This window comes from Perognathus longimembris, chromosome 14, assembly GCF_023159225.1.
Source record: "Perognathus longimembris pacificus isolate PPM17 chromosome 14, ASM2315922v1, whole genome shotgun sequence".
Classification (NCBI taxonomy): domain Eukaryota; kingdom Metazoa; phylum Chordata; class Mammalia; order Rodentia; family Heteromyidae; genus Perognathus; species Perognathus longimembris.
The window spans coordinates 18,455,300-18,468,323 of record NC_063174.1 but is presented as its reverse complement, the minus strand read 5'-3'; the positions used below and the strand labels follow the sequence as shown (position 1 = coordinate 18,468,323).

Here is a 13,024-nt window from a genome sequence, read left to right as displayed (position 1 = left end):
ATCTTACACTCTTACTACTGAACAAAGTTGTGATGTTCATGTTAAGCTAATATTAATTGCTTTAATTACAATTTCAGGAGAATTTCACTGTGGATTTGAAGATGGTAACATTTGTTTGTTTACTCAAGATGATACAGACAATTTTGACTGGACAAAACAAAGCACTGCCACAAGAAATACAAAATACACTCCGAACACAGGACCTAATGCTGATCGTTCAGGTTCCAAAGAAGGTATGGAGTGAGTGGTGATAGCAGAGAAACCTGTAACATTAAAAACTATTACTCATGTAGAACTCAAGGGAGGAGCTCTTTATACATTTGAATATTATAGAATAAAATATTACTTTTTATGTTTAGCATCAATAATACACATTTTCCCAGGTTTAGAGGTATTTTTGCCCAGAAATTATTAGATCAATAAGAGATTGAAAATACACTTGCTTAACTTCTTTTCTAAAATACTAGTTTCTTTCAAGTTTTCATGAATTTTTATCTTCAGATAGGTAAATCATTTGTTCTTTTTGTTAAAAACACCATTAGTTGTGTACCCACACACCATATATACTATCATGAGAAACAAATGCTCCTATCATATGGTAATTTGTAGGAATGTTCAAAAACTTCTCAGCGGTTTGTAACTCTGTGTCTCCTGATGTGTTTAAACAATTAACTTGATCTGTTTTAAGGCTTTTATATGTATATTGAGACATCGCGGCCCAGATTGGAAGGAGAAAAGGCTCGACTTCTCAGCCCTGTTTTCAGCATCGCTCCCAAAAATCCTTATGGACCTACAAACACTGCCTACTGTTTCAGCTTCTTTTATCACATGTATGGACAGCACATAGGTGAGATGGAAAATATGTTCCCTGATAAGTAATTCATAGGTAGAAATAGTTCTATTAAATACAGTCATTATATATACAATACAATACATGTTCTAGATGTATATGCAAAGTGACTGGATGTTGTGTGATTTTAGAAGTCTTACTTTGCCATTTTGATCAAACACCATGTTTCTTCTGATTTAAGTTTAAGAATATCAAGACTCTTGCTTGTGTACGGATTACGTTTGTCAAGCATGAAATCTAACAAACTGGTGGTGTGCTCCTTGGAGTTTGACCATTCATATAATCCTCCATTCCTTTATTCATTTCCCTCCTTTATTCATTTCACTGATTACTCTTTTTCATAATGAAAGAAATAGTACAATGTTTATTAGAAAAGGAAAACACTAAGCAACTCATCTCTAGGGTGACAGTTATCTATTTGATTGGTTTGACTATGTTGACTACAGAATTTCAATTTTAATATTTTAGCATATTGATAAATTCTCAAAATTCAGTTCCTAGCAAAGAGAAAAATTTTCCATATAGATGAAAGAAAAGGAAAATTCCTATTCTTAATTATTTGGGAACAACAACCCCACTATGGGCTATTTTCAAGTAAGTCCATCTTTGTTGAGAATGATTAAGTGCATCTTTGTTGAGAATTAGCCAGTTGTTTAAGTAAAGTCCTATTTGTTTTTAATACCAACAGTTTAATGTTATCAAGGTAGTAAGTTGGTAATATCACTGAGTGAAATGCTGTTAACTGAGAGGTTCAGAAGGGAGATGATTGATATAATCTCAGCTATGATTTGTTAGTAGTTACTGTCAAATCTTACTCTAGACATGTTTTAATTTCTCTTTTAAAACTATCAGTAATGTCTAAGGAATGTAGGTTTTAGGTTTTCTTGTTTTTAATCAGCTACCTATAAGCTTATTTCCTAATATTTAATTCTTCACTGATGATAATTCCTTAACAATATATACTAGAAGGTAATATATTTAAGCCTAATTAATGATAATTTACTGACTTGGAAAAGCTGGATTTTAAATATATACACAGATAATGTTCATTATCGTTAATAGATAATGCTATTTCTGTAACCAACTTAATGGTAAGCACGGTAATAACCTTTTCCTTCTCCTTCAATACAGCACATTTTAAACTCATTTTATTTAGAGTAAAGAGTCATTGTGAGTCTGGGAGTAGTGACTAACACCTGTAATTCCAGCTGCTCCAAACGCAGAGAGGATGGCAGTTTGATACCAAATGAAAAAGTTAGTGAGAGCTAGACACTGGTGTTTCATGCCTGTAACCCTAGCTGTTCGGGAGGCTGGGATCTGAAAATCATGGTTCAAAGCCACCCAGGGCAGAAAAGGATCATGAAACTCTTTTCTCCAATTAATGATCAGAAAACCAGGAGTGGATCTATGGCCCAAAGTGGTAGAATGCTAGCCTTAAGCAAAATAGTTCTGGGACTACTGCCCAGCAGCTGTGTTTAAACCCCATGACCACCACCACCAATGAAAACAATGAAAAAATGAGAGAATCACATCTCAACAAGTAAGCCAGTGGGTTGTCCACCTCTTATCTCAGCTATGTAGCAGTCATTGGTAAGAAAACAGTAGTTCATGTTGATCAAGGAATAAAGGGCCGAGGGACGTGGCTCAAGTGGTCAAGTGATGAAGTGACTAAGTAGTGCTAAATAGTTATTCAAATAATAATTAATATGGAAATTTATATAAGATAATATTATACAATGAACTCATTACAAAATGCTGTGAAGAATCCCAAAATAGAATTCTTGCATTTGATATACACTATCACTGAGAACTTTTAGCTTTTGATCTGTAAACCTTATGCATAAGAGGCGAACAAAATTCACACCAACTCCAGCAACTGAGTCTTAGGAGAAAGGTTTAAAAAATGAGAAGTCGAAAAAGAGAAAGACAGTTTTGCTTAGCTACTAAGAACATTTATCACAGATCTCTATAACATAAGAAAATCCTTGGGTTTGATTAAGTTCATACATTTTGGTATCTGGAGCCCAATAAAGCAAAAACATGGTGTCTCTGAGGATAAAATTAGTTTTAAAAGGTATTAATGCAATCAATCACTTTGTAATTTTATTTTACTGCAATGCCACAATAATGGGGCTGAATCAGCTTTGCTGAGTCTAATGTCTCTTGAGTATCTGTACTCTGCTTCACAAATTTCAATTGTGTTGACTAAGATAACCTAATGTTACTTTATATTTTTTAGATATGGAATTCTCTTTCATGAACTTAAGAAGACAAGAAATTTTGTGGGAAATGCTTTAAAGGCATTGATCTATTAATGTAGCTATTATTATTACTACAGAAATGTACCAATGAATAAGCACTAATTAGGAAAATAATTATTACTAAGTTCATAGTAAATAATTTAAATTCTATTTGGAGGCTTTGTTTCAATGTCGTATCTCTTCAATTTAAAACAAATAATATTTGCCTTCAATGACCTAAACATAGTTAAAAAAAAATCACATAGAAACAACTCACAAGGATTGGAACAGTGATGAAATGTTTCTGTGCATGACAAAGCTCCATGTCAAAACTCTTAATTGCTTACTTTGGTTAACTTTGTTCATGTAAGGAAACATTTACTGGTTGCAGGAATTAAACTATGGTTATCTTTGGATCATTTCATGTTTGAAGCTGGAACAATAGAATGTTCTGCAAAATTTGTTTTAGAGAGTGTTGGGTCAAGGAGAAACAAAATTGAAGCAAAAACATACATATAAAATGAAATATCACTACCATTTTTAGGTGTTTTAAATGTGTACCTACGCTTGAAGGGACAGACAACCATAGAGAATCCGCTGTGGTCTTCAAGTGGAAATAAAGGACAGCGATGGAATGAGGCTCATGTTAATATATATCCAATCACATCCTTTCAGGTAAGACTTGAGAAGTCATTTCTACTCATAGGTAACTATGTCTTAACACAGCAATAATGGTGAGTTCCAAATACATAGAGTTAGATACACATATTTAGAAATTCTGTGGTATGAACACAATGAAAATCACATGAAGTTATTTGTTATGTCTACAAGCTATTTTAGAAAGTCCCTTTCCTTCATTAACAACTATCAAGTAATGTGCGAGAATAATAGTTTACTAGAATTAAAGTGACTTACCTGGATGGAGAAAATGTTTGCAATTTCTGTAAAATTATCTGCATACATTTTTCCTCTGAGGAAAAATAATATAAGACTTCAGGATATCATAGATTTTTTAGTGATTATAGGGCCATCATCATAGCTAAGATGACAGACAACAAAGAAATTTCAGTGCCATTTGCAATAAAATATTAGTGATTTTATTAACAATATTCACATTAAGAACACTTTATTCATAATATTCCAAACTTTGGAAAATTCTACCTGCTGGATTTGGATTTTCTTATTACAACATAGAAATCAGACATTGATTGGGTGATTGGTTCTCAGTGTAGTGCAATTTCTGGTATCCTTTGTGCCTTTTCAAATACATCTTTTGATATGAAAAGTGCATGTTTTCATTTGGTGTCAATTTTATTTTGCCTGAAGGACTTCCTTTAAGATGTCTTGAAATGTGGTTTTGTTGGACATGATTTTTTTTACCTTTTGCACTTTGAAAATATCCAGTGTATCAAGCTTTCTGAAAAAATAAAAATTTTCTAAGTATCTTGTTTTAGTTTTTCTCCATACTTTGAAGATATTTTCCCACAAGATATTTTCTTGTTTGTACTGGTTTCTAGTGCAAATCTGTAGATATGATTATTTGTGTTCTTAATATGTCATCTCAACTTTTCCCTTTGTCACTAGTTTTGAAAATTAGATTATAAAATACTTAATATATGTTTTAATTTTATATGTCTGGGATTCATTGAACTTCTTGGGTCTGGGGGTTTGTGGTTTTCGTCACATTTGAAGACTTTATGACTAATATTTCATTATGTTCACGTTCCCTTACCTGCTCATGATAACTTCAAATATACCTATATAAAGACACTTGAAGGTTATATACAGATCACTCTTTTTATTTTTTACTTTACATTTATGTTTTAATTTGAACAATTTTGTCTTTATTATCATTAATCATTACTTCTGCAATTAATTTGCCTTTAATCTTATTCGGTTTAATTTTGCATCTCAGCAATTAGAGTTCTCATCTGGGATAAGTTCAATTTGAGTCTTTTTACAAAGTAAATATTGTGAGCATAGTAAATCCACTTAAAATAAGTGTTTTATGTCATTAATGCTAGTAGCATCTTAGATACTTGTTTGGGTTCCGCTGTCTGATTTTTCTTCTCTTTGAGTCATTATTATAAAGCTTCTTTGCAAACCTCATCATTTCAGTGTTAGGCACTTTCAATTTTAACCAGATGGGTGTGGCAATGTGTTAATTTCGGCCATCTGCAGGATTTGGAGGTGGTGGTTAGGTTTCTCATTTTAAGTCTCCTAAGATATGCTATGTAAGCCTTCATCTCTACTCTCTTCCTTATATCCCTCATTCCTCACTCAGCTACACTACCTCACTTTTACCTAGTAGCACCTTGAGTCCATCTACTTGAACTAGAGCTGATCAACTCTACATTGGATGATCATAGCATCATTTCTTTGACTTCCATCTCTCATGCATCACTATTTTCACTATTTGATATTCAGTGTCTCATATTTTGTCCAGTAATCTGATTGTCTCAGGAAGAAGAGTAAATTTCACCTTCTATATTTTGAGTAGATAAAGATTGTGAATTAATCAATTTTAAACAAGTTAAAATAATAATAAATCAAGACAACTAAGATTATAGTTTTATTCTGAATTCAGTGTTTTTCCGTTTTCCAACAGATAGCCATTGACTAAAGGCTTTATTTAATTTTCAGAAATCTTTATTCTTCAAGGAAACACATGAACAGCCACTCACCCCATGCCATAGGTGTTTTATTTTGTTTGACTTTGTCTTTTTTATTTTGAATTATCAGTGTATTGTATTCATGGATCTTCTTAACCACTGTCACTAATCAATGCTGCACCTCCTTCATCTCTTCTAGAAAAGTTATATTTACACATGAATTTCATAGTATTATTTGTATCTTTTTTGACTTACATGTTCTAAGGAATTAAACTTCTAAATACTTTTTCTCCTGTCAAATTTTGGAAATTGTATCTTTGTGGATACATATAAGAGGAAAGGGAAATAGAGAGGTTCAACATAATATCTTTGTTTATAATTACTAACTGGAAACTTTCTTGGATATAGTTATGATAGTGTACGAAAGACAAATCATTTATTCCTCAAATGAAACCAAAGTTCTCTAGAAATCAAATTTATTGTATAAAAGCTCTTTTGAAAGATAAAAAAATTGACACTGATGAACATAAATCCACTCATATTTCTTTTTTTTTTTTTTTTTTGGCCAGTCCTGGGCCTTGGACTCAGGGCCTGAGCACTGTCCCTGGCTTCTTCCCGCTCAAGGCTAGCACTCTGCCACTTGAACCACAGCGCCGCTTCTGGCCGTTTTCTGTATATGTGGTGCTGGGGAATCGAACCTAGGGCCTCGTGTATCCGAGGCAGGCACTCTTGCCACTAGGCTATATCCCCAGCCCCCACTCATATTTCTTGTCATGATATAAGGCTCTTAGTTTTGTAAAATGAACATGTCAGGTCAATGTTAGAAAGAGTTCTCTATTAAATTATTTTTCTTTGGGAAATATCTAATTAGTATTTCATTTTGAAATTTCTCTTGGAATTAAAAACCACTAAGTGCATACTTTTATTTTTATTATTACTTTTTAAAATATTATTTTATTGTCAAAGTGATTATAGGGGGGGTTACAGTTACATTTATAAGGTAGTAAGTACACTTCTTGTTATACTTGTTACCCACTTTCTCATTTTTCTCTCACCTTCCCTCCCCACAAAGTATACTTTTTACTACCAAAAGGATTAAAAAAAAAAGTTTTGCTGCAAGGAAGGAATGATTCACTACTTATAGAGAATTTATAGTAGTCTACTTATTTAAAAATGAAACAATAAATGCAAATTGTGCTTGCATTGCCTTTATATGTAGAATTTAGTAATTATAGCAGTATGATTTCAGTCTCTTAGTCTCTGAATGCTATTTCATTAAGCCTCAGTGCCCATCTCTCCTATAAATACTAGAAGTCCAAAGGTTTAGCCTTAGTCAACATAAATACACTCATAAGTATCTTCAATACACAAAATAAGTTATCAAAAATGAGACTGTAGAATTAAATCTTAAGATGAATTTAAGGAACATGAAGACATTTTCAATCTATTTGCAAAAGACACAAATAATTCACAAATGGTAAAGTATTGTTGCAGGCTTTCAGTAAACATAATGCCACTATCAACAAAACAAACTGATTCAGGTGTTCTTAAATCTGAGAATTGAAGATACAAGCATTTGTAGTCAGTTTATCATTTTCTTTAATTATAATTAGTTTCCATTTTTGAGGCAAGCACTCTTGCCACTAGGCCATATTCCCAGCCTAAGTTTCTATTTTCAAATCACATAAAACCTTTCACATGGAAACTTAATATTACACAAAGAAGATTACTACTTTCAATTTTGTTTGGAAAGTATGAAGTTTTGGTAAATAAAATTGTGCAACCATCAAAAATAAAAGTGACAGTAGAGTTATTGAAAAGTTTACATTTGTCTCCTCAGTTTCTTTATAGAAATTTATCTGCAAAGGAAAACCCCACATTTAGGTGTGTCTCATTCATATTTGTAGCTCATTTTTGAAGGTATTCGTGGCCCTGGCATCGAAGGTGACATCGCCATCGATGACGTATCCATCGCAGAAGGCGAATGTGCAAAACAAGACTTAACAACTAAGAGTAAGTCTTTTTTCTTGGGATTGATTTGATGTAATGTTAAAGGAACACAACTACTGTGGCTACATCAGATTCTAATTTAATAGGCAAAATTATTTTTGAAGTGTTTTTAGACCTTAACTCTGTGCTTTTAAATCAAAGTATTGAGCTACATTGTACTCATATTTGGATAAAGAAAATATAAACATTGTTGATGTAATATGTTTTAAGAAAATATCCTGTGACATTTTTAGACAAGATTAACATATTTTAACTTAACAGCATTTGTTTCCGAGTTTCGAAAACTTTTGCTGAAATATAAGTATATGTCATATAATTCATGTAACAACAGCTGTTTTATTTTTCTGAGCAATTAAATATATATTTTCTAGTTATAACTTTTTTAACAGACACAATCTTGTTTATTAAAAAAAAAAAAAGCAACTCTGGCTGGGCACCAGTGAGTTATGTCTGTTAGCTACTCAAGAGGCTAAGTATTGAAGATTGCAGTTCAAAGTCAGCTTGGACAGGAAAGTCCAGGAGATGCTTATTTCCAATTATCAACCTCTGTGCCCTCAAGAAACCTCAAGTGGAGCCATGTCTCCAATGCTGGAGCACTAGTCTTGAGCAACAAAGCTTAGGACAGTGCTCAAGCCTTAGGACTTCTCCCCTGCCCCTCCAAACAAAAGCAATTTAGAAGCTAGGCACCCATGCCCCATGCCTGTAATCCCAGCTACTCAAGAGGCTGAATTTTAAGCACAGTGATTTCGAAACCAGCTGGGACAGGTCAGTATGAGAGGCCCTGAGTTCAACCCTAGTACCAGCACAAAAATCAAGCAACTTATTAAACATACTGGATAATGGGAAAGCTCTATATTTTTCCTAATATAATTTATCTCCTATCTACACTACAATTTGGTTTAATAATTTGGGTTTCAGTTTTTACACTGGCTTGAATCTTATGGGTTCTTCAGACAATTAAATATTTTATTAGTACATACCACAGTTGCATTTTTTCAGTAATAAGTATGAAATGAAAAATAATTCATAGAGCATTAGAATTATGCATGAATAAAATTCTCATCTTCACTGAAACACATATGTGAAACCATTCCTATTAAAACTTTCTCCAACAAGGATTTTCTTAAGGCCCATCTGATAACATCAATTTTGTGGTTATTTTATAAAGAGGAAGCAATCAAGCTAAATGTACACTAATAGCTCATCAATAATTCAGCATATACAGAAACATGAAAATCCATGTTGTATAAGCCTAGAGCAAATCAGAGTCATTGTTAACTTCGTATATTTAGAGTGAATTATTTCAGTCTAAATGTTGAAAGTCAAATTTCTTCTACTGCCCAGTGATTGCCTACTATGAACTGAATTGACTCTATTCTTTAGCAAACAACTGAGATTGTGTGCAACAATGAGCCATTTTTGCTCATAGTTTCTTGTCATTACACTTAACTTAAAAAACATACAGTAAAATCTTCTTCCTGAGTCTGGCTAATTTTACTTTAGAGAAGTAGCAAGTTGTCTAATGAGCAAAATAAAAAAAAAATTTTTCCTTAGATAACACTGCAGTTTCTTCTAAATTTCACAACATCGCTGAGTGTAAATTATGTTCATTGAATACAGTTACCTCTTCACACACAGATTATACATTTTCAACTGTAATCACTCAGAAATTATTACAAATTAAGTTCAGTAAATTAAATTAAAATTTCTCGGGGCTGGGAATATGGCCTAGTGGCAAGAGTACTTGCCTTGTATACATGAAGCCCTGGGTTCGATTCCTCAGCACCACATATATAGAAAGTGGCCAGAAGTGGCGCTGTGGCTCAAGTGGTAGTGTGCTAGCCTTGAGCAAAAAGAAGCCAGGGACAGTGCTCAGGCCCTGAGTCCAAGGCCCAGGACTGGCACCAATAAATAAATAAATAAACAATAAATTAAAATTTCTAAGAGAGAAAACAAAAGGATAAAACCAAAATAGTAAAAGTGGCCACAGTGAATGTCTCTGAAAGCCCATTGGTATAGAATATTCTCCTAATCAGTTTTCTTAAACTAACAAATCAAGAGAAACATGTCTGTTTTAAATAAGACACATCTATATGTTATGGTGACACTTTTATTTCTCTTCCATAAAACTGGGAATAGATTCCAATTCTAACAAAAGCAAACTTCAGTTTGTTACGTGAAAACATTGCATTGTATTTGTCTCTAATTTTCACTTATTAAGTTTATTTTGATGAGTATAGTTTGATTGTTGAATATTAAAGTAATTTGAATTTTGAAGCATAGTCCAAACTGAAAGTCAAAGCCCTTCTCATATTTTCCCAGGTAGTGAATGTTGGCATAGTTTGGCATTAAAGCTGAGGTTTTATGTTTCTCCTAAGTTTTCCCCTTGGGAAACATTTTTTTCCTGTGCTGGTACTGGGTCTTGAATTCAGGGCCTTGCACTGAAGGCTGGCACTCTTGGCACTCTACCACTTCATCCCTATCTCCACTTCCCTCTTTTTGCTTGTTAGTCCGTGCTAAGATTCTTTCCCATCCTCAGATCTCAGCCTCCTGAATAGGATTATAGTCATGAGCCACCAGCATCTGGCTGAGAGTATTTTGTACACTGAGACCGGATGTCTTATAGGCTATGTTTGTGTTAGTAATCTTATGTAAGATACTGTCAGTTTTCTAAGACAATCTACCAGGGCAGGAAGCTTTACTGAAGCACCACCAAAAGTAGGAAACTCCATGTTGATTGGTGGGAATAATCCTTTAGCTACATTAAACTTCATGGCACTTCTAAATGCTCAAGAGAAAAATGTACTCACATAATGTATAACGATCTATACATTGGTAATAGTTGGTTATAACTGTGAATTTCCCAAAATGTAACCATTCATGATGCATGAAACATCAATTTTCTTTCAGTCTTTAAGCTTATATACTTCTACCAGTTTGAAAAACAAAAACAAAAACAAAAAACAAAAAGCCTTAATTTTTAGGATTTCAGAGAACTTTCCCCACATGCCTACTTCAACAGAACACCCAAAACTGTGAGGCTGAACCCCACCATTGCCCATGTGAATAGGGTCTAAATAAGTATTTTTATGACATCAATTGAAAATCTGCGAAGACTTTCCTTTTGCCAAATGGCTAACTATATGTTTTCCATAGATTGGATTTTTCATTCACTGAACTTGTCGCATTAGTAGCTACTTGAAAATATTACTTTCCTTTACTCATTTCCTTTATAACTTGTTGGCGTTCATTTCTTCTTTCTCTAGATTCTGTTGATGGTGCTGTTGGAATTTTAGTTCATTTATGGCTTTTCCCAGTTATCGTCCTCATCTCTATCTTAATTCCTCGAAGGTGACCTTATCCTGGCAGAGGCTATAAAGGATTCACCAGGCACTGGCATGAAGAAAGAGTCTTTGTAAATGGACATTGAATAAACAAACTACCAAAGATTCCTCCACTGACTACTGACTCTAAAATAATAAAGACAAATTTTTTAAGCACTAGGGATTGAAAAAAAAAAGACATCGTGGAAGTATAACTTATTCCAAGCTTCATATAAAAGAGAATCTTGGCCTGAGTAGAGAAGAGATATTCAGGTGCTTTGTGGCTAAAAGGAAATACGGCATCATCTGGTTGAACTCTGGAAAAAAAAAAAGACTAAAAAAAAATTAAAAAGGAAAAAAAAAAAGAGCTATAGAAATCCTCGTCAAAGCACAAAGTCATGGCTGGTTTTGTTTCAAATGAATAGTTTGCTTGTTACCATGGAAACCTAATGGCCTGCCAACAAAAACCTCACTGTAAACAGGGTACGTGAAGAGCTGGCATTTATTTTCCTTTCAAGAAGGTTTTGTGTTAGAGAATTAAATAAATGTAAGGCCCTTTTACCTTTGGCTGTTACCTTTCCTCGAAAATAACCCCAACTTGGTATTATTTAAAGCATTTATGTTCCACTCCACCAACCCTACTTTATTTTTTATTATTATTACTATTATTAATTATTTCTATTATTATTACTATTTTGCTCCATGGCTACGCTAGATAACTGTGTGCTCTTTTTGCATGCACTGCTATCCAGGATGGTAAACCTGGGCTTACATATTACACAGGCTTATCGGAGTTTGCTTGTGGCCACTTGAACACCCAATCTAGTCATCTGTTCCAATGAAGAAACCAAACCACCATCTTTTATAAATTGCCATGGAAACCAAGTGCCTTCAATGAAACAAGCCTGAATAATTCTCAACTCAGAAGCTTGCACTGCTAAAAGTGGTTTGTGTAAAAAAAAAAAAAAAAAAAAAGAAGAAGAAGAAGAAGAAACTATTTTGTAAACAAGCTACAGAGCCTACACGTGCAAACCACAGGCAAGACAACAAAGCTGCTTCTGAAGAAGAGGACAGAAGCTACTGCGTAAGCCCATGCAGCAAGATACGTGTTGTTTCACCTCCTAGACAGCCATGGCCTTTCGGCTTATTGTCCATTAGAAAGTAACTTCCATTGCAACCACACATGGAAGCGACTCTTATTTCTTCCAGGTTATTAAATGGGTCAACCAGAGCAAAAGATGGTAAAAATGATCCTTAGTGCAGAAGGTGGTAAAACACAAAAGTGATTTTTTTTTTTTACTCTAACCTCCATTTGAAATGAAATTGGCCCTAGCTTTAGAGGGAACAAGAAAATGTTTGTGATTCGCAGCGCATACAAACTCTTCAGCGAACTGGGCCTGAATAATCTGGCTTTATTCTAAACACCGAGGGTAATACGCCTCTGCCCTTTAGTCAGACTGTGCAAATTGTGAAATATTATTTTATTATTTTACCAAGATTAAAGAAAACACTTTTACAAAAAAACAAAAATCTGTAAAAATGATTTTGAACTACCTGAGGACAAATCATACCTTTAACCAGCCAGTTTTCCAATGCATTGTAAAATTTCACTTAAACCTGTTGATTATGAAAATTTGAAAAATCTTTTCCTTAAATTATCTCAGCTTTTAACTTCATTTCAAAAAGACTTTTGTCTAAAGATTATTATTACTATGATTACTATATGTTCTCTCAACACCCCAGGATTTAAAAAATGATATGCAATTAATTGGGACATACATATTAAATTATAACATTTGCAAATATTAATATAAAAAGCACAACAAAATGTAGTGGAAAAATGACAAAGCTTGATTTTTTTTTTAAAAAATGAATCTGTAGCAATATTTGTGCAAATTCAATCATTCAATTTAAAATATGATTTTACAGCTATGTTCAATAAAGCCTCTTTCCAGGTAAGGTATGACAAGTGGTATGTGTGTTTGTTGA

At 33.4% G+C, this 13,024-nt stretch overlaps 1 protein-coding gene across 2 annotated transcripts in view; it reads left to right on the top strand.

Annotated features, from left to right (window-relative positions):
* The window catches only part of Mdga2 (MAM domain containing glycosylphosphatidylinositol anchor 2), a 701,866-nt gene extending 690,753 nt beyond the window's left edge, over positions 1-11,113 (top strand). The window contains exons 13-17 of one of the 2 annotated variants that reach the window (XM_048362528.1): positions 78-233; positions 689-847; positions 3,635-3,765; positions 7,610-7,715; positions 10,979-11,113. In XM_048362528.1, the coding sequence (XP_048218485.1) occupies positions 78-233; positions 689-847; positions 3,635-3,765; positions 7,610-7,715; positions 10,979-11,067 (641 nt within the window). In that variant the 3' untranslated portion in view covers positions 11,068-11,113. The remainder of the gene's footprint in view (positions 1-77; positions 234-688; positions 848-3,634; positions 3,766-7,609; positions 7,716-10,978) is intronic. The other variant, XM_048362529.1, reaches the window with a different exon arrangement.
* Positions 11,114-13,024: the final 1,911 nt, after the last annotated feature.